At 36.0% G+C, this 16,265-nt stretch overlaps 1 protein-coding gene across 3 annotated transcripts in view; it reads left to right on the top strand.

Moving 5' to 3' along the window:
* The window catches only part of LOC138715376 (myosin-11-like), a 135,663-nt gene that overhangs the window by 72,039 nt on the left and 47,359 nt on the right, over positions 1–16,265 (top strand). For all 3 annotated transcript variants that reach the window (XM_069848227.1, XM_069848226.1, XM_069848225.1), the window contains one exon: positions 13,327–15,998. In XM_069848227.1, coding sequence (XP_069704328.1) covers positions 13,327–15,998 — 2,672 coding nt within the window. The remainder of the gene's footprint in view (positions 1–13,326; positions 15,999–16,265) is intronic.

The following is a 16,265-nucleotide window of genomic DNA, read 5'->3' as shown; positions in this document are numbered from 1 at the left end:
ACAAAACAATATTTTTACTCGCATTCTTCATTTCTTTCTGATATGCGGTCATAGTTATATGGCTCCAGATCGTGTTTTTGTAAGAACAGAAAGACTACAGGAGAATGGAGGACATACTGACTCCCAATGGCTACCACAAGATACTAGAAAATCATGGCACAGTCAAAAATCTCAACAAGGACTGGAAAATAATGGACTTAAAATCGAGTACTCAAAAGATGTTACTATCGACACTACCATTTGGCTCCGCAGCGAGTGATCACTTACAGTAAAACTTTGGGAAAACATCATAATGTTTCTGTTACTGTGCAAAACACATAGGCAGTGTCCAGTGGCACTATATGTGCTAAAGCAAATAATTAAAACATGTGGTAGTGTGTTAAACTCTCCTGTTCTTTCAGAGGTCAACGTGGTGTCAAAAGAAAAAAAGAATGACTTTAAGAAACTCATGCAGTATTTCGAAGTAACAGGCGAGGCAAAGGACTTCTACACAACAGTTCTAGCAGATATGTCCCATTAGACTTCTGTGATAAAATTGTACTTTTGTGTTGACACTAATAATTTTCTTCAATTTTATTGGTGTCGTAATGAGATTCATATGAAGATAGACTGCATCTATCGACTTTTGAAAAAAGCTTATTTTTTGCACCTAAAACTGACAAGTAATAAAAACAGTGCTTATATTTTTCAAACCTACTTTCATTGCCTCAGAGCAAAGAATGCTTACTGTGAAAATTGCTGTTGTAAAATAAATATTTCTATTTTTAAATTAAAAAATGTAATTTCTGTAAAATCTTGATTTCTGCATCTATAGACTTTTGCAAAAACGCTCCTCAATTATTAGTACTTCAGTGCACTTGGCATTTTTTCAGATTTTTAATACTGCTATGTCACATTGATATTCAACTTTTAAAAATTGAATCATAAAAGATATTTGTAATAATTATATTAAAATCAGTTAGTAAATATTTAACAAAAGACAGTATTTCGAGCTTTAAAATGCTTTTTTTTTTCTTTTTTTTTTTTTTAAATGTTGCAATGTGTGATAACGAATTTTAACATGCGATATTTTAAAAACATGTGGACTTAGGTGGAAATAAAAATACACTTGTTAGTTTACTAGACCCATAGAGTTGGTAAAAAATATAAACACAATCAGAAATATGAAGGTCAAAACTTGTGCGATTTGACGTGGAATGACTCTTTTGTGCCTATCGGGCCTTGTCTGGACTGCAGCTTGTCTTGTGCTTATTCTAGTTTAGAAAGTCTGTAAAAAAATTCTCTATCTGTACAAAACAGTACAGGCCCTTGGAAAGTAGTTGCATAGGGCCCTTTTTTTCCCTTAAGAGTACCTACGTCATGTAAACACACAACACACACAGTGAAACCTGATGAAAGGGTCACCTCATTAACGGGTGGGTTTTTGTTCTGGTACTAGTTTATTTTTCTATAAAGATGGCATAAATAACCTCTCATTTAAGGGATCATCCTGCACTGCAGTCAGCAGCCTGGCACATTTCTTGTAGATTGATCTGTATTACAGTTGGTATGAACTGCTTCAAACACTATATATATCCCTGTGTTCATACCTGAGATATGCATCATTAAGCTGGCCTGACCATTGAATTTGTACAGTACAGCGTACTTTGTCTATTCTGAGGTACAATAAAAAATGCACCTTTCTTATCCATTCTATAGGCTGCCAGTGAACAAGTTGTAAATTTTGTTATTGGCGACAATGAATGGGTGGCATGATTGAATAAGCAGACAGTGTGCAAAATCGTTAAAAAATGCTTGTTGGGAAATGTATTGAATTGGAGCAGTTTTACGTGAACAACACCATTGTTACAGAACATTCTCTCCAATTCAGTTAGTGAGTTCCGTTGTGTGCAGTCAGTGACTATATGAAACAGAGTATACATACAATAATGGGTGATAAAAGGAGGAAAGTGATCTCGAAAGCAATAAAGGAATTTCTGCTACAAAACTTGCCGAAATTTCCTAATGTTGCAGAAGACAAGTCAATAAAATTCTTAGACAAAGAAAGAATTTTAATCAGGGGCGTGCGGTATATTTTTTGTGTGGGTAAGCTCTGAAGTTTACTTATTCACATTTCTTTTATAATTACAAATTATTCATGACTTATAAAACTTTCAGGGTGATTCACGAGGATTTACCGTCCCTTACGGAGCTTATTTTTAGCTTTAGAAAACTAGCCAATTAAAGAAATGGCACTTCTGAATAGTTCATTCTCTATTTGTAATATTGTTTACCCGTAAAACTAAAGAAAAAAGGTATTTTACTAATAACTTCAAATTAATGCAACTCTGAAAATATTTCGATTAGGGCAAATGTTCATATATTTTTTGCTCAGAATGTCTTCGGAAATAAGCTCCAGAAGTGATGGTAAATCACCCTGTGTGTGTATAGACTATTTTAGCTACAGTACTACAAAATGTTAATAAATAATATTATAGCATTCTTTCATTAGGCTTACTTGCATGTAATATGGCGATGAACAGCACCGACATTAGCTTTAGAGCAGTAGCTGTAGAAATGTATTACTTAAAAGTAAAGTCCATTCTTCTTTCTTGTTTTGTGAACTTTTTGATTACATCTTCATAAAATGTGGCAGATTGTATCACTGTATGAAGAAGTCCCTTTTCAATGGATAGAAGTGCTAACCCGTTAAGACGTTCTTGGCTTTGTGTTGATCGCTGGTATGATTTTATTCTTCTAAGTGCAGAGAATGTTCGCTCTACGGAAGCTGTGGTGCTAGGGAGTGACAATAAGTAATCCAAGTTTATAGACTTCTGGTAATGCTGTGTCAAGTTGTTTTTTCTTGAGTGTATTAACCAGCTGGTACGGATGTTGGCCAGTAAATTCATCATAAGAGTAGAGGACAATGAGTTCATTTTTCAGCCTGATAAAATCAAACGTGTCCGAGTGATTTTCTTTCAAAATGTTAAATATAGTAGCAGGAAAGTTCACCCTATATTCTTCGTACTTCTGAGGATCTAACAAAGCCACAAAGTTTAAGTTATGCATAGAACTAAATCTTTCATCAATCTGAAAAACTATTGTATCGATTATCTCAATGTAAAGGGCCTTTCTTGCAACTTCAGGGTCTTGTTCTGTGCGGTGACGTTTACTTGCAGTTTCATCATCTTCGTGGTGGTAAACTACAGTTTCTGTCCTTACAGAATCCAAACATTTTCTGAGATTTTGGATATGTCTTTGTTTCTGTAACTTTTTCACAGCAATACTGGATATCTAAAGATTTGGACTGAAGTATATTGAAAAGTATGTCAGTGTAGCTGAATATCTTGCTGAAAATAATTAATAACAGTGATGTCTCAAAACTGGTCAGAAATGTAAGGAAGCCTTGTGCAGTAACAACTGTTTCACTGTCCCAGGTAGAACTGTCGTCTAATATGTCTTGAAAAAATCCAATAAATTCATCCCTATGTTCCTTTACAGTCTGAACAAGACGCGATGTAAAATTCCATCTAGTTGGAGCATGTCTAGGCATTTTCTTTGAGGTGTATTCCTTAAGTCGTGTTCTTTTGAACGATTTACTGAAGAAAGAACCCAAACCAGTTAAAGTCTGTAAAAATATTCTGCACTCTTTCAAACATGTGACTGCGACAAGATTAAATTTAATTTATGACTGGAACAGTGCACAAATATTGCCTTAGGATATTTTTCAAGAACTTTAGCTCTCAGACCATTTGTGAGACCAGCCATGACAGCAGCTCCATCGAATGTTTGAGCAACGAGCTTGTTACTTATGTCATACTGAGTGGCTATATTTTGGACATGTTCGAATAAACCATTGGCAGATCTATCATTGCTTACATCAGTAAAACATATGAATCTTTCATTAATCTCACCAGTCTCTGAATCAACATACTTAAGAGTGGTTGAAAGCTGGGATGCATTTATAATGTCTGAAGTTTCGTCTAGCATGATTGCAACAACTGACGTTTTTGAAAGTTCTTGTTTTATGTTATCCATAACATCACTTACAGCGAGAATCAAATCATTCCGTATTCGATTTGAAGTTCCGCAGAATGTGGTAGAAGTTTCCAGATGATGGCTGAGGGTTAAGTCATATTTTGCAAGGTAATTGAGCGCACCTAAATATACTCCTTTGTTAACTGCCTCTTCTGACTCACAATGACCACGAAATGACTATTCATGCATGGCTAGAAAACACTGTATCAATTAACCTCTTCAATATTTCCCTGTTCTTTCGCACCATTTCATTGTGTTGCTCGACACTGACACGAAGTTGTGAATCTAACTGTACGTCTATTCGAGATGATCCAAATGACTTAAATTGTAAAACACTAAAAATATGTGCCTACCAAACTGTTTCTTCTTTAGAAAACATAAGACATGGCCAGCAAAAGAGTTTATTTAATTTCGCACTTCCTGCAATCCACTGAGTTTTCTGATATTGGGACGCTTGAAAATGTCGAGTGTATTCTTTTCCTTTATCTTTATGAGCTGCAAAAAAGCGTTGGCATTTCAGGACATGGTCGATCACTTTGTATTATGTTTAATTTTTCTTGCAAAGAATGTACTCGAAATGGGTGTTTCAATAATTTTTCGATAGGACATAATGAATCGCCCATTCTTAATCAATATTTAATTTATACATAGAAAACTACGACATAAATTGTCACTCACAAAGAAACAAATCTTCAAATAACTGAGAGATCCTGAACACTATCTCAATTGACAAACAAATCGCATGTTTCACACACTGCCAAATTCAACACTGGTATTCTTCTGCAGGAACTTAACAAGCCTGGACACGGCCGACTTGATGTGCTCTCTTTGCTTCTCCTTATACAAAAAAGTGAAGGGAACATCAAGTCGGCCGTGGCCTGGACAAGCGATAATCCCAGCACTTATTCTTGCTGAGTACGAGCGTATAGGTAATACAGTGGTATACGAGGAAATTTCCATCCTTGTCTACTGTCCGCACATGTGTCAGCTGTAAAATGAGACCAGGCAAGCTGTGAACGAAAAGTGAACGAAGAGCTGCCTTACTGCAGAAGTGTAGTTAATGCAGAACATTTAAATTTGAAGTGCAGAATACACTTTATTAAAAAATGTTTATTTATAAGCTGAGTGAGATAAAATGATACATTAATTTGAAGTGTAAGTCTACTAGAATATGCGGCGCTTACCCCGCTTGCCCTGAATGCACGTCCCTGATTTTAATGGGAAGAAAATGAATGTCGTGGAGTGAAAAGAAAGAGAGTCAAAGTGTAGAGAAGTTGGCGATTTTGTTTACAAATGATTTAAATACACACCTGTAAAAATGTCAGTTAATGGACTGATGCTACAGGACAAAGCACGACAAAAAGTGAAAGCTATAGCTATCTGCAACTTCCGATAAAGATGTTAATTCCTACATTCCATAATTAGAGAGAAAGAAAGAGATGAGACAGATGATCTGGAGCAAATCTCTATTGCACGCAACAAATGTTTGTAGATGAGTTTAGCCGAATGTATACAATACTATTTATTTCTGTTTTCATTCTCCACTGTTCTCATAGCATCTGCCATCTGAACAAATTATTATGGTCCATCCGAATTTTGTCCATCACTAATTATAATCTTATTTCGGAGGTCACCTGTATTAACAGCCTTCCTCCCCCCCCCCCCCCCTGAAGAATGATTAGTGGTTACTTCAGACAGATTTCACCGTATGTACTTTGTGAAAGTATATCCTATAAATTATGTTAAATCTTGGTAAATGTTCATAGTTAGTTTTCATTTCATGTGAATCTATTAATGAATATGTCAGAGAAAAGTCGTAAGAATTGTAAACTTTGGGGGGGGGGATATGGAGTTAAACTATTATAATTAGAGCCCGGATTTTATGTACTTACATATTCTGTTCTATATATGTAGCTATTAGGAAAGCTAAAATTCGGCAAATGACACCAAAGGGATTATTATTCCGAAGTTTTAAGTTACATATTTTGGTGCATAATAAATATTTAGATATATATTGCTTATTTTGAAAGAATACACATTTTTTTTTTCACAAATTTTCCCTAGACTTAATTCGTAAGTTATACATTTGAAGACTTCATAAAGCTTGTCCCTTCGTCTCTAATGTATAAAAGTAATTCAGTAATTGAAAATAATGTATTCTGTTAAAAAATGGACATGCTAATAGCTTGTTGTTGTTTAGTCAACTGCCCAAAGACAGGTCTGAACTTCAAATGATACCAAAAAGGACCACTTATGAGGCAATTAGGCCAGGAGATGAGATTGGGTGGTCAGTTTCTTTCTCCTCTCCAGTGCATACATCACCATTATATACCCCTTAAAAAGTAAGGATAAAGTAGGAATAAATACTAATGTGAAGGGTGGGTCACTGACTCATTGTAAGAGGTGTGATAAGTTTTAAGACTGGGCTTGTAATTTCAAAATGGCAGTACCGTTACTTACAGGCTATTGCGATGGATCTCCTTCAAAGTAGTCTCCTTTCTGACTGAACACACTGACTCAAACGGTGTTTCTACTTTTAGAAGCATTCCTGGAAATGCTGTTTCTTAAGGGTTGTTAAGAACCCTCTTCGTATTTGCTTGGATATCTTCAATTGAGTCAGCGAAAATTTCAATTTAGGAAACGTGTAGAAGTCGGCAGAGGCTATATCAGGGGAATAGGGAAGTTGGAGAAGCACAGGACTTCGAAATTTGGCCAAAAGTTCCCTGATTGAGAATTCACATTGGGCCAGTGTGTTGTGGTGGAGGACCCAATTCTTGTCTCGCCTGAGTGCAGGCCTTTCCTTCCTCACATTTTCGCGCAAATGGTCAAGGACCTGGTTGACTGTCTGTCCCCTTGGGACATATTCGTGATGCACGATATTTGTAGAAAAAAACAGCAACATTGTGTTCACATTTGACAAACTTTGTTGTGCTTATTTTGGTCGTGGCGAACCTGGACTCTCCCACTGTGATGATTGTGTGTTTGCTTCTGAGTCATGCCCATAAACCTATAAATCGTCGCCTGTAATTAGGTACCCTATTTAACAAATCTGAGTCATTTTCTGCCTGATTAATGAGTTCTTGGTACACCTGAAGTCGATGTTGTTTCTGCTCGTCTGACAACAGTTTCGGAATGAATTTCATGGACACTAGAGACATGTTCAAATCTTCATTTAAAATTGACTGAACTGCATAGAACTTAAATTCAGCTCTTCAGCCATTTCCCTAATTGCAAGTCGACTGTCGGAGCACACTAAATCGCGAACTTTCGCAATGTTTTCGTTAGTTTTTTAAGTGGAAGGCCAGCTGGACTGGGGGTCATTTTCGACTGATTCGTGGTCATCTTTGAATCTGTTCAACCAGATAAAAACATTTGACTGCTCAGACATTTATCTCCAAAAGTTGTTTTTAAGAGTTCATAAGTCTCTGAAGCTGATTTCCTTGTTTTAAAACAAAATATGAAACACATTTGTTCGTTTTTTCATCCATTTGCAAAATCTTTATATATGCTGAGAGGTGAAAACTCGTCTTCACTCACCAGGCTGTTACTCTCTACTGAACAGACATATTGCAGTGATCTTTTCAGGACAGCTCAAGGACAAAACAAACTTTCTCTTTCACGCCTGCGGACAAACCTACTCCCTCCTATTGAGCAGTGGTGGCTCCTGTCTGAAAACTTTCAATCACATCTCATACTGCTACCATAGTGAAGAATAGTGAAAATTAGCCTGTGGATGACAGTTTGGCACAAACACCCTCAATCAGTTGTTCTGAAAGAAAACTAGTTCTTTCAGTTCTTGAGAAGCTTATTCTGACATCAGGTGATACAGATAGCTAGTCTACTCCTATGGCACCAGTCACATCCAAATTAAAAGATTGGATTTCATTTGACAATGTCTTTACTAGTGATGATAAAATCGTGCTGTGCAGAGAGTGTGACAAATGCATTGGGTGCTCCACGAAGTCAAATTAGAACAGCATTTAAAAACTGAACTTCATGTGGGAAATAAAAATTGTGCTCTGCCTAGAAAACAAATTCTTCTTACACACGTGGTGCTGGAACCTTCTTGGTCTTTTACCAGTGAATTTAATAAAGGTTTGTGCATGGCAACAGTTGCTGCAAATATATCACAGTATAAACTTAGAGTGCCAAAGTTTCAAATATTCTTATGCAAATACTGAGACTTCAATATTCCAGATGAATCAACTTATGGCTTTTAAGTAACCTGGAAATTCATTACCACCTCACATAAGCCTGCCATCGGTCCCTATCCTGTGCAAGATTAATCCAGTCTCTATCATCATATCCCACCTCCTTTAAATCCATTTTAATATTATCCTCCCATCTACGTCTCAGCCTCTCCAAAGGTATTTTTCCCTCTGGCCTCCCAACTAACACACTACATGCATTTCTGGATTCGCCCATACATGCTACATGCCCTGTCCATCCTCAAACGTCTGGATTTAATATTCCTAATTATGTCAGGTGAAGAATAAAATGTATGGAGTTCTGCGTTATGTAACTTTTCCATTCTCCTGTAACTTCATCCCTCTTAGCCCCAAATATTTTCCTAAGAACCTTATTCTCTGTTCCTCTCTCAAAGTGAGAGTCCAAGTTTCACAAGCGTACAGAACAAGCAATAATATAATTTTTATAAATTCTAACTTTCAGATTCTCTATTTGTTACTATTTAATACGAGAAAAATTCGTACCGGCACCGGGAATCGAACCCAGGACCTCTCAGCTCTGTGTGCTGAGTGCTCTTTCCAACTGAGCTATGCCGGGACACGATCCACGGCGCTGGCCGAACCCCCCTCGTAATGCTTTTACGGCTGTGGATCGTGTCCTGGCATAGCTCAGTTGGAAAGAGCGCTCAGCACGCAGAGCTGAGAGGTCCTGGGTTCGATTCCCGGTGCCGGTACGAATTTTTCTCTTATTAAATAGTAATAATACATATTGGCTACTTCATAGTAGCTGTGTAGTATTCAATGAGGTGGGCGAGACCTCATACAAAAATGAAAATGTGATGTATGTCTATTTGGCTCAACTGGATCCTGTAAGAATTTCAATTTTGCCTGTTTCCTTCTTTCTACTACCATGGAACAATCATCAAACAAGTTTCTTTTTCTTAGTTTCATAATAACCTATGCTCTGCCCAACTGCAATTTTGATACTATCTCTGATATTTTCTCACACCCTATTAACATCTAATGCTCTCAACTTTGTTGAAACTCCCTAAAGTGGCAAACCTATTTGAAATTTCGACCTGATAATTTTGCTTAGGTTCCTCGTCCTTTAATTTCAGAATATTGAATCTACTAATATTAACTTGTTGCTCCACTTGCTTGACTACTGATAGTCTTTCTCTTAATTCTCCAATTCCGGATGAATCAACTCAGAACGATGTTCCCAGGGAGCTGCACACACTCACCGTCAAATATTTTGCATACAAATCAACACTTCGGAAAAATTATTTGAACTCCTACAATACTGACAATGGAAACGAATAGAGCTGAACTTGTTGATTCCTTCTTATGGGTTGCCATTGATAAGACGATTGATACCTTGTTGTTTTATCGTAAATCTAGTCTCGGGTAAATTGGATCCAGAGACTCCGTCCACTGTTCAAACCTTGTTTAATTTACTGCAAACCATTGGAACAGATATGCTATATTTTCTAGATTCGTCAACAATGGACTTAGGAATTAATGAAGAAAAGGTGCTGGTGCTCTACTCAAACCTTCATCCTATATGCTAAAAGCTGCAGGTACCTTGTCTATGTTTTACCCTGGTATGGTTCACTTCACGTGTTTGGCACTTGAACTACACAGAGTGTGATCATAGGAGATACATTTCCTTTAAATTAAAAAAATTGTCACCTTCTGAATTCAATAAATTTAATGATATTTGGAAAAATTGTACAGAATAATATTCCAAAATATCTATTGTCAGGGAAAATTTCTCAATATAGTCATGGAAAATCTGGGAAATCAATATATGAAAAATGTGAACCATAAAATGGCACACTAAATGGAAATTACAATAGTATTCCTCTTAAGAGTTTTAAGCAGTGTTATATACTATTAGACGATATATTTTTGAAAAGAGCATTTCATAATGGTTGGTGCTGGGACAGTTAATTAGATTTGGGCAGTTAGTTTAGAATTTCAATCAGGGTCATTGTTTCCTGAAGCTTTTGTCAAAGAAGAGCTATGATAAAAGAAGATATTTATTGATATATTTGGCAATAGTATAAGGAAAGGAAACCAAAACTTGAATGCCTCTCAATGTTGGATTACTAGGGTCTGTTTACTTCTCTGTCCAGTTGTACTGGGGAGCACTGATGCAAGGAAGAAGTAAGGACAGTCGAAACATCAGAAATATTACACTTTGCTCTTACATTAATCTGAGATTGTTGAGGAGGGTGAATTCGGGAAGAGGTACTTCAGAAATATTCCTTGGAGTGTCACATGGAGTCCAGCACCATCAGAAACTATTTGCAGTATTATTGCAGTTGTCAGTTGCACTATTACTGTTAATATCACTCTTTAATACTACTTTCTGAACCAATAGTACAATGTTCTCCACTTTCTCTGTTAATCTGTCCTGTGCCAGTAGTCTGCATTATTTACATGAAGCCTTTTCCAGTCATCTATAGACTACTTCCTTTCAAAGCCTGTTTTGTAGTTTATTTTAGATTTGACAGTAAAATTGATGAAACATTTCTTGATGCAATTTATTGTTACATGATACTCCAAATAAGTTCCATCAGGATGATGTGCACTGATTTGGAGATGGACATTAAATTCTGCTTAACCCAAATGTCTGAATTTATTTAATTTTTTTAATATTGTGTTTATCAATTCATAATAGCTACTAAAAGATAATTCGGTTAAAACTTTTAATGGAATAATTTCAATGGCATATTGGTCCGTTAAGTACAATGTCAATTAATAGAAGAATTTAATTCAGTCAATACTTAACAGTGAAAGATACATTAAAATTTATGTTATACCAAAAAGTAACATTACATATATTTTAACGACAAACATTTTCACCAATTATATTGGCATCTTCAGGTCGAATAAAACTTGTTAACAAAATGAACACTTGGTCTTAACTAGTTAAAATAACGTTAAAAGTAGAATATAAATTAAAACAGTTAATAAAATTGAGTGATGCAGCCACCAGGTTGAATGTAGAAATGATGTATAGCAGAAAGCATGTATGACGAGAGGGACAGCAAGACCTCTTCTAGTATTGCGGTAACAGTTTCGGAATCAGATTAAAGATGCTACAAATAGAGCAGTCATATTGCCGAGTAATGGTGACAGGATAAAACCAAGAAGTTGAAAGAGTTGGCTGGAGTTCATGAAGGCGGCGCCATTTGTAATCTTTGCATATATTTTAGTTCAAAGGTCTTTCAAACTACCCTTATTACTTAGTTACCCATTTCAGAGTAACTATGACACCACTGTGGTTTGGTTAGTAGAATTTAGTAACATTTTGTACCAGTAATATATTTTTCTCTATGAATTCCCCCCCCCCCCCCCCCCCCGTCTATTTGATGTCTCCATTGTGCAGGACACTCTAATATAATATACAGATTCTAGCCTAAATTACTAAATTGTAAGTTTTAACTGCACGTGATAATTTTATTGAACCAGCATTTTATCTGGGATTCAATGAGTGTTAGCAAAGCTAGCATTATTAATGCTTTCACATAATTTTGTTTGTTTGCATTGACCATCTGCTTGAGTCTGTCATCTTTACAGGTATAGTTCAGTTGCTTCCCACACTTGTTTCAGTTGTGATAGACTTGTATATAAAATATAGGTGAAATGGACAAGCAACTATTAATCTAAGAAGCCTGTATCCAGAAGTCGTGCTTGGAACACTTTTTTAGTTTTTGACTTCATACTACATTCAGGTTTATGCATTTTAATTTTAATAAATTATTTTGCCTCTGTGAAGATTAGCATTTTATGCTCATTCCTTTGTAACTGAATTTCGTTTTAGCATAGGTTCAAATATTCTCTCTTATGTTTGAGTGGTTTGGTTCTTAAGGATAATTATTATTCTAGTTGATGGTTGTCATGTCCCACCCCTCTACAGTGTGTTAGCAAAGATTGATAAAGTTTGTTCACTGTACTTTTAATCCTGATATTAAACAAATTGTATTCATCTGCAAGTGGTGACTGCGATTGAAATAATAATATGGGATATACTGGTACTACTTTCGAATGACATGTGGCAAGATATGTGTACTGAATCATTGAAATGATCCACAAGCAAGATAAAATTATGGCTATAAGATTATACAGTAACTAATAATTGTAAATTAATGACTTTAACATTACTTACATGAACAGTTGCTGTCAAATAATGGAATGATTGATTCCTTTAAATGTGTCAGGTTTGCTCTCCACTTTTCAAAGTTTTTCTCATTTGTGCATGTGTGCATGCACGTAAGTGTGTGTGTCTCTGTATGTGAATGTTAGAACGCTAGAAGAAGCTATGGCGTCATTGTTTAATAACTCTGGACCATAGTTTTGAGTTACAGACCAAACAACTCATTACAAATAGCTTCTGCCCACATTGATATAGGCCCTACACTGAAGCAGAACCTCTTTCTGTAATATAATATATATTTTGAAGTACTGTGTAAATTGTATTTATCTGTGGAAATGGACATGAAAATAACCATGTTCTTGAATGAAAACAGTATCATATTGTGGAATTAACTTTTCATGTGCCACATTTCGAAGTTCACAAAACATTCTACCAATGACAAAGGAGTAAGTTGCACTTGCATTTATTAACATCAGAGTTTAAAGTACAGTGTACAGAATTTAGATTATATCCACTTACTTTCACATTTCCTTTGATAAATGCAAGTTACATTAACCTTAACATGTAACAGTAACTGCTTCCTTAAAAAACAACTGTATACTCTGTCCGTGAAATCTGTAGAGTGTTAAGTCACAAAACAAGCCTTCTGTGCAACTGGTATCATAGCTGGTTGGTCCAATGAGTAGTCGGGACACAGAAGGAAGGGCGTGTGGAAGAGGGAATACAACTTGCTATATGAACTTTTGGCTGCTTGCTCACTAGCTTTGGGAAGAGAAGGGAGCAGGTTCTGTCCTCTCCTGAATGTTTTGCACCATTTTACTCTACAGAATACACAGATGGGTATAAATTACCAATGTTGTAAAATATTTACTTATTTTCTTACTATGTCTTCATTTTTATCTGTCATAAAGTAGTGTATATGTATTAACATTCTTGCATTTTTTTTTTCCTTGCCAGCCTCAGCTGCCAAGAAGAGTAGCGAAGCCATTTAACTCAGCTTCTCAAGTGAAAACGAAGTTGAAATATGAAACTTCAGCGAATAATGAAACTGCAGCAAAGGAAATAAGTACAGAGTTGTATGAAGCTCTTATTGTAGACCGTGACAACAAGGATGCAACAATTCGTGAAAATGAAGCTCATATTGACGAGCTTTACGAACGTATTAGGAATCTGGAAAGGGACCTTCAACAGTTACAGTCAGCCTATGATGCACTAGTTCAGAAAAACAAGATTGAACTTGAAGAAAAGAATAAAGAATTGTTGAGGATTGTTGATGTGAAACCAGATTTAGAGAAAGTTGAATCAGAACTGTCGGAGCTTAGGGAAAAGTGTGTGGTTTTAGAAAAATCTTTGAGTGAAAGTGAAACGGTGGTAGCAAACCTTGAAGAAGAAAGGGACAACTTATTAGCAAACATCAGTGAGCTTGAGAAAAAAGAAGAAGAGTCGAAATTGCGCCATGAAACAGACATAAAGCAGATGAATGTGCTCTGCAAGAAATTAACAGATCTAGCTAATGAAAATGAGAAGAAGAAACTTTTAGAACAGGAGGCTAAAGATTTAAAGAAAGAATTGTCAAAATTACGTGAAATAAACTCTGATCTTGATAGTAAATTGAATCAGAAACAGTGCATGATTCTCATGATCCAGAGTGAATTGTCATCTGCTGAGCTGGAGCTGGAAGAGTTGAAATCTGAGAACGAGAAAATTATCAGAGAGTTCAACACTGAGAAGGTGGCATTGAGAGAGGCACACATTTCTGAAATTGAGAGCCTTGAAGAAAATGTACTCAATAGCTCAATTATGCGAGAAAACTTGGAAACAATTATATCAGATAAACAATCAGCACTAGCAGCCATGAATGATAAATATCTAGCTTTGGAAGCAGAATTTGAAAAATCTTGTATGGAACAGAAACTTGTAACAGAAGCACATAGACTTGAAATGGATGAAATTTGCCATAGACATGAAAGAGAGCTTAATGAAGTTAGAGAAAAAGCTGAGGAAGAGGTCAGAATAGCTGAAAAGAAAATAAATTTATTAAATGATAAATATTTTGCATTGGAAGCAGATTTTGAAAAATCTTGTATTGAACAGAACTTGATAACTGAAGCTCACAGACTTGAAATGAATGAGATATTTTTGAAACATGATGAGGAACTCTCAAAGATGAGGGAAGAAGCAAATAAAAAAGAGAGGGAATTGGAGGAGAGATTGACAGTTTTGAAAGATAAGCTTTCTGATTTGGAATCGGAGTTTGAAAAAACTTGCACAGAACATAAGCTTTTGGTAGAGTCACACACACAAGAAATTGAAGAAATGAACATTAAGCACGAAAATGAACTTTCTGAGGTAAAAGATAAAGCAAATGAAAAAATGAAAGAAATGGAAAAGAAAGTAAAGGAGATAATGGAAATTTCAGCCAAGGAGATAGAGGAAAGAGTGATGGAAGTGAGGACAACTGCTGAAGAGAATCTAAACGAAGTTAGAAACACAGCAGAGAAGAAGATAAAGGAATTTGAGGTGGAAGCTGCTGCTAGGATAAAGGATTGTGAAATACGTGTAGAGGTGAAATTAAGGGAAGCAGAACAAGAAATGCACGAGTCTCTTGAGAAAGCAAATCAAGCTGAAGAGGAATTGAGATGCATGACTCATTATCGCGATGAGTTAAGAATATCCAACATGGAGAACCAACTAACAATTGTTGACTTACAGGATAAGATTGATACACTTGTTACAGAATTGAACACTGCTAAGGAAACATACGAAGAAGATTTGATCAAAGTACGAAATAAACACAATACATTAGAGAAACAGTGCAAAACACTAAAAATAGGTAATAGCAACCTGCAAGCCTCTTTAGAAGCTCTACAGAGACGGTTGTTGGAGAGTGAACATTATGTAGAACAGCTAACAAATTCCTCTCAATTGATTAAATCTCAGAAAGAAGCTCTTGAAGAGCAAGTAAAGACGTTGACAGAGAAATTAGAAGCTAACAAACTGAGTATGACTCAGCTTGAAAGTGACACTGTTCAACAAATAGAGGAGACTCGCAAAGAATTACTTTCAAAGTTAGAAGAATTCAAAGTGAAGGCAGATAAAAATATCACTGCTAAAGAAGAGGAAATTTTGGAACATAGACATAAGGCAGAGGGATTATCTGCAAAGATATTTGAGCTTACTGAAACTCTGTCTGCTGTAGAGGATGCAAACACAGAGCATGAGCGCGAGATAGAAGCCCTTACTGAAAAACTTGACCACCAAAGGGATTGTGCACAGATTGCCACACAGCAGATTGCTAATCTGGAAGCTTCAAATGCAATTTATCAGCATCAAATACAGGCATTGACGGCAGAATTGGAGTATCAGAAAGATTTCTCACAGAAGGCTTCAGATCATATTGCTGCACTTGCTGCTGCTAAAGCCAGTCAGGAGAAAGCTGTGTGTGTAGCTACTGATAGAATTACTGAGTTGGTTAATGAGGTAGCAAGTAAGGAAGAAAATTTGAAGGAATATAGAGAAAAAATAGATGAATTGCTTGGTGATATAGAGGCTATGAAGATATCTCAACAAGACAAGTTAGATTCTGAACTGATGTTGAAACTAGCAGATATGGAAGAACATTACCAAAGGTAATATTATATATTCTCGAAATTAATGTTAATGTAGTTTGTTATACAATGTAATTCATTTATTGCTCAACCACAGGATTAAATTCCGAGCAGGTACTATGCAGTTTGTATCTACTGGGGAATTTTGTTTGTTTTTGGATCTCGGGTATAGCGAGCTTAGACTCGACTGAAGTTCTTGGGTTCTGAAGTGGAAAAAATCGAAAGTGCAGCTTTTATCAAATGAGGAATAAAAAGCTGTTGCTCCATGTATTAGATTTATTGCAACTA

This window comes from Periplaneta americana, chromosome 15 (genome assembly GCF_040183065.1).
Source record: "Periplaneta americana isolate PAMFEO1 chromosome 15, P.americana_PAMFEO1_priV1, whole genome shotgun sequence".
Taxonomy (NCBI): Eukaryota; Metazoa; Arthropoda; class Insecta; order Blattodea; family Blattidae; genus Periplaneta; species Periplaneta americana.
This window is presented reverse-complemented; position numbering and strand designations above follow the sequence as displayed.